The sequence below is a fragment of the Octopus bimaculoides genome, chromosome 12 (genome assembly GCF_001194135.2).
Source record: "Octopus bimaculoides isolate UCB-OBI-ISO-001 chromosome 12, ASM119413v2, whole genome shotgun sequence".
Lineage (NCBI taxonomy): Eukaryota > Metazoa > Mollusca > Cephalopoda > Octopoda > Octopodidae > Octopus > Octopus bimaculoides.
This window is the reverse complement of record NC_068992.1, coordinates 347,601-354,101: the sequence shown is the minus strand read 5'-3', so window position 1 is coordinate 354,101 and position 6,501 is coordinate 347,601. Positions and strand designations below refer to the sequence as shown.

The 6,501-nt window shown below is 37.3% G+C and overlaps 1 protein-coding gene across 2 annotated transcripts in view; it reads right to left on the bottom strand.

The window, feature by feature from the left end:
* LOC106880142 (nephrocystin-4) overlaps positions 1-6,501 on the bottom strand; it is a 116,078-nt gene that overhangs the window by 106,656 nt on the left and 2,921 nt on the right. For both annotated transcript variants that reach the window (XM_014929973.2, XM_014929974.2), the window contains exons 3-6: positions 5,243-5,301; positions 3,829-3,981; positions 2,482-2,690; positions 373-524 (exon numbers count right to left, since the gene is read on the bottom strand). In XM_014929973.2, coding sequence (XP_014785459.1) covers positions 373-524; positions 2,482-2,690; positions 3,829-3,981; positions 5,243-5,301 — 573 coding nt within the window. The remainder of the gene's footprint in view (positions 1-372; positions 525-2,481; positions 2,691-3,828; positions 3,982-5,242; positions 5,302-6,501) is intronic.

Genomic DNA, 6,501 nt, shown 5'->3' with positions numbered 1-6,501 from the left:
TGTAATTCCTATTAGCAAATGGACATATCTACCTAACATGTAAAATCCTGTAATTCCTATTAGCAAATGGAACATGTGTAATGGTGAATAAATGATTCCAATAAACTTTCAAACTTCCTGTTTTGTTGTGTGTGTGTGTGTGTGTGTGTGTGTGTTTGAGTTTGTCTGCCACCACCATTTGACAACTGGTGTTGGTTTGTTTACAGCCCCATAACTTTTGCAGTTTGGCAAAAGAGACCGATAGAATAAGTACCAGACTTAAAATCAAAAATTAGCACTGGGGTTGATTACATTCCGGTGCTCCAGTATGGCTGCAGACTTGAAACTTATTTTGATTAACCTATTTCCGAAATATCCAATGAATTTCCATACCCATTTGACGTCAGAGAATATTTCCTCCGGTAGCTACTTCTTGGCCTGGGAGCAGGACTTGGAGACTGGCCATTTGAACCATTGCTGTACTCCAGATCAAGATGTATGATTTCTTCATTACCGCAGAAGCACCACCCATTGTGAACAGCAAGCTATAAAAAAGAAAACTTTAAAAATACATTTGTCAAAACCACCATGAATACTGCAAAATTATATCTTATAAAATGGCAGCTAGGCACGTCAATTAAAATGTACAGTCAATAATGGTTTCGAATTTTGGCACAAGACCAGCAATTTTGTGAGGCAGGAATCAGGCAATACTATCAACTCCAGTACTTGACTGGTACTTGTTTTTTTTTTACCCCAAAAGGATGAAGGGCAAAGTTGGCCTAGACAGAGTTTGAACTCATAACTTAAAGGGTCAATGATAACCAATCACTGCAACCAACATTCCCACCAATGCCATCATTGGTAACTAATCATAAAGCTACTCTTAGAATTATCAATCAAACAGAAGCAGGTCAGAAGTGGGGGCGTGTGTCAAAGCAGCGTGTTGCTGCAGCTGCTGTTTGCTGGTATATCCTGGGTCAACCTTGGTGGAATTTGAACTCAGAACATAAAGACAGATGAAATACCGCTAAGCATTTTGCTCAGTGTGTTGACGGTTCTGCCAGCTCACTGCTTTAAGCTGAATATGTGAAATGACATGATAAGATTAGCTAATAAGTCCACTGGTAAAAAGAAAAAGAAAACAATGTGGCCACAAACAGGTTAGACGAATGGTTAAATATGTTTAATATTAGGATAAAAGACCTTGAAAATAACCATTCTGTAAGGGACAACTAGATTATTGAGAAGAATATAAAATATCTCCTGCAAGTGGTAAACAAAATTAGTATAAAATACATTAGGATAGCAGATGACTAGTTGTAACTCATTTCTAAATATAATCTCCTTCTATACAACTGTATAAAGGAAAGGAAATAACACAAAGAACAACATGAACAACAACAACAACAACAGACTGATCAAATGGTAGTGAATGCAGTGACTTCCATTGAAGATAGATAATATTTGCTTGAGATACTAAGCTGCATCACTGAGTCTGAAGATATCAATACTTTATTGATTGGGTCATGTGTTCAATAAAGAAATAAAAGGAAAACAAAAAAAAGTAAAAGAAAAATTGTCAAAAAGCAAACTTACAACCAAGACAAAACAAAAAGCAAAACAAAAGAACAGTGTAAGATGTCGTAATGACTATTGAGTTTTTTAAGATCAATAATAAATGGTTGATAGGTTTCTGGTGGAAAGAGAAATACAAACGAAGGAAGGAAGAGGGAAAGGAAGAAACGAGGCAAAGTAATTATCTTCAACAAATTGTCGTTGTCAATCCAAAGTAGGCAAAAAGTATGAAATGGTTGTAGCAGGAGACTGGTATGGCGCCCATAACCATCACTCATCGCATCTAAAAGACAACCAATGACAAATCGGTAACTGCTATGACAACAACAACAACAACAATCAGATCACAACAACATCACTTTAACAACCAGGACACCTTGACAGCTGTAGTAACTGGACAACTACCTTATCTTGACAACCACAAACACAACAAACACTATCAACACCACCACCACCACCATCACCACAACAACAACAATTATTGTCAATACCACAACAACCACCACTACTATCACAAAACCCCCACCACCACCATCACCACCACCACTACCACCACCACCACTACCACCACAACCACCACCAACACAACCACCTCAACCACCACTGCCACAACCACCACCACAGCAACAACCACCACCACCACCACCACCACAACCATCATCACCACCACCACCACAAACATCACCACTACAACAATGACCCCAATCACCACCATCACCACAACCACCACCACCACCACTACTACCACAACAACCACAACCACCACCACAACCAGCCCTCACACTTCAGCAATCATCACTCCACCACAATAATCATGACAACTACAACAACAACAACAACAACCACTACCACTTCTACACCCTAACCCACACTACACCCTCACACTGAACACAGCCTTTCAGCCTGTCAACGCCATATTCCTACCTTGAGTCTTCGTTCTGTGATTGAAACCAGTTCATTAACGGAGATGTTGGTAAGACTATCAGCATCAGAGATGTTGTTGAGATAATCTTCACTGAGACGTTGGCAGAGTTCTTCTTCAAACCGATCAATATTTGGCGGCAGCGACACTAAAATATTATTCAGTTGGCACATAAAGACTGGAGATAACTTTGGTTTATGGAACGGATCAACTAGTTAGAAAGTAAAGAAAACAAGAGGAATATTAAGCAGAATAAAAATTTATTTAAGAAATCACTTTTTTTATTGTTTTTACCTCAATTTCCCCTTCCCCATTCTCACCCAATGCAAATGCAAAAAATACATTTTGCAACAAGTCCAACAACCACCACCGCAACTACAGCCACTACCGTGACTACAACCACCACAACTACATCCACCAACACTGCACTTCAAAAACCATGACAGTCCAATAGCCTTCACACTGCCACAATAATCACAACAACAATATCAGCCACCAAATAACATCACGTGCTCTATAGTGTATGCTTTAATTATTCTCACATACTTATTGTCAGTCTTTTCTCCCTAAATAATTAAATCAACACAGCTATATCTACATGATACTGGTTGCATCAATATTGCATGACACACAAACAGGTTAACATTGTAATCCTTCCATTACCAGATCAACACAGTCTCCTTAGGGATATCAATATGAAATATTATTTTAGCGCAAAAGAACAAGACTAAATATTTTCCCCTTTAATAATTATTTTTTTCTATTCATGATTAATTCATTTGCTCAATAATGTTAACTATTTGTGTTTTGTTTCCCATTTGCATATTGTTGTATCAATTGACAGGGAGTGGTTAGAAAGACATTTAGTTTCAATTGTTAGGAATTTCAGCAAATATGATGAGGTCCCTAACTCCTTAATTCTAACTACTTAGCTCCTTAATCCTAATTTAACACCATCTTTACACTTGAGTGACACCTCTGTATCTTATCTTTTGTAGCAATGATGATCCAGCTCACTGCAAAGCTGCCATTTTACTCTGAATATCAAAGTTATAACCTGTACTTTGTCACACGTTATGAAACTTCTTATCGAACAGATCCTGGCTGACTATGTTCATCTATTACGGAGACCCCCTTCAGTCACGAATGACCATGGGACTGCACCTAGAAAGTTACCCTCCGAGCCACAAGTCCGGGCCATGTTGTTTATGTATGACCAGCAATTGCCCATGCATACCAGCCTCGCCTCTACACACAACCAATGTCATCCAAGGGAGAAGATAAAAACAAAAAAACAGAGAGAGAATAAAAAGAAAGAACAAAAGTATCCTCAGAAAAGAAATACTAACTTGTTTTACCGATCTGCTGCAACCCTGGGATCTTGTCTGTTCTTCCAAAGAATACATTCTCAGGTAACAAGTGAACAATTTTGAATAAAGCTTGATGGATGCTTATGGAACAAGTCAAGTAGCGCCCATTAATCGATTTTAAGTGTTCACAATCTAAAATATAAAGAGTGACAAAAGAACATAATAACTATTTACAAGAATACAAAAACACAAATTTATATGGATGAGGTAAAGCTGGATTGAATCAACCACAGAGTATTACTGACATTTATTTTCTTAATCTAAGAAAATGGCAATAAAATAAGACAAAAATAATCCCAGCATGAGTTAAACAGGCTAGAGAAAGGAAATCCCATCCAGTAATGGTTCAGAATGCTGCAATTTATGTTTAACTGAAAAAATATCATATACAACAACAAACTGATAATGAACAAAAGCTAAAACTACAACTACCTCTGCTTGTGAACACAGAATGAAATTCCCCTAACATGTTTTTAACTTGTCTTTTGCTTCAACTACTTTGAAAGTATGCTGAAGTTCAATGAGTCTAAATTTCTGGCTACTAATGTAAAACAATAGTATAGAAATAACTAGATATATATTTTATGCTCTGTGAGACTCTCCCTGAGGGCATTTTCAGCACTTTGGTGCTTTACACAAAACAGTGTTTAACCATGCTGTTTACATAGAATATATTGGTAATTTTTCACTACTTATTTATTTATTTATTTATCTATTAAAGAATCACTATTATTATTATTATTATTATTACTAGCAATCTGAATATAAAATCTTCAAGTTTTCAGTGTTTCATTGATTGAAAACTACACGCAAACTTTTAGATTGTTCAGCAAATAAACAGTTGAATATTTTCAACTTGCACATCTATTATGAACCTCTAAGCAGCTAAAACTCTCCAATCACCAAGAAAATATATGGCTTCTCAACTATAGTAATGGAAGCCAAATAAAAGAACTGCTGGGTTCTCTGAACAATCCATCTGTTGCTGTTTATACAAGATGACAGTAAGACTAACACTTTCAGTTCAATCACAAATACAATAATTTGTAGCCAGTTTATGAAGTAAGTAGTGAGATGAAGAATAACATTGTCAGGGGCGGGGAGAAACGACTGCAGTGGGTAGCTAGATTGACCCCAGTATTAATTCATCGACCTCAAAAGGACGAAAGGCAAAGTTGACCTCAGCGAAGTTTGAACTCAGAACGTAACAACAGACGAAATATCACTAAGCATTTCTCCCAGTGTGCTTATGATTCTGCCAGCTCACCCCGCCCTAATGCAATCCATTATATAAAGCATCCACAAACCCTGGAGAAAGCCCTTGATCAGGTACTATGCTCTCTGTATACATTCACACACACACACACACACAAATAGGTAGAAAATAACTTACGTTCGATTGGCTCATCTATAAGAAGAAGTGCTCTGGGTGTCCCTTTGTACAGCTGCACTCTGTAAGAAATAAATACATCAGTGTCCTTACCAAACCAGATTCTACTGCTGTATATCTGGAATCCATTGTTTTATTCTACTTATTCTTAATATCAATAGTTAAACAAAAGATACAGCTTCAAAGGTCTTGTGCTGTATTTCACAGAAACAATATTTTATCTTCGCATGTATATATTAATATGTAAGCATGTGTCTATATGTGCATGCAACTGTGTACATGTATTTGTGTATGCAAGTGTGTGTGTATATATTTATATATACACACACACACACACACAAGCATAGACATCGAGAGAAAATGAGACAGACTTTCTTTTGTTTGTGTGTGTGTTGTGGTTTTTGTGTATTTTGTGGTACAAAAATATAAAAATGCTCAATAAATTTTTGTAAGAGTTATGTAGAGTTCAAGATAGATTTGTCAATTACAAAGTAAACAGGATTACATCTCCAAACTCTGGCTTAGTTCAGTCAGCCATTTGGTTGGCCACATAAATTACTGATTGAAAAGAAACTGTCAGATAAGGCTATAAGATGCTTTTCATACACTTGCACGCAATCACGTTGGTAGTGCATGAACTGTTATTCATTACGTGCAGTGGGTGGCCAGAGTTCATGAGAAGGAAACTGGGTATGCCAAAATAAACCTATTTTCTTTGATTGAGATGGGAATAAGAAGATGAATAACATGAAATTTCTGTGCTGGATGAAGGTGACAGTATTTTCAACCCTTTTGAAATGCTGGTGCCTGATCTATAATTACCAAAGTAATACCGGTGACTTTGTATTTTTTGGGTCCTTTGATCTCTGGTAAAATTCTAAAAGTGTTGTGACCACGTGTGGACTCTAAAATAAGAAGTTTGGTAAGAACAAGCAACCTTTGAATGAATGTTCAATGAGTTTTATATAAATTGTTGACATGGACACAGGAGTAGCTTTCATCATCATCATCATCATCATCGTTTAACGTCCGCTTTCCATGCTAGCATGGGTTGGACGACTTGACTGAGGACTGGTGAAACAGGATGGCAACACCAGGCTCCAATCTAAATTTGGCAGAGTTTCTACAGCTGGATGCCCTTCCTAACGCCAACCACTCAGAGAGTGTAGTAGGTGCTTTTACGTGTCACCTGCACGAAGGCCAGTCAGGCGATACTGGCAACGGCCACGCTCAAAATGGTGTCTTTTATGTGCCACCCACAC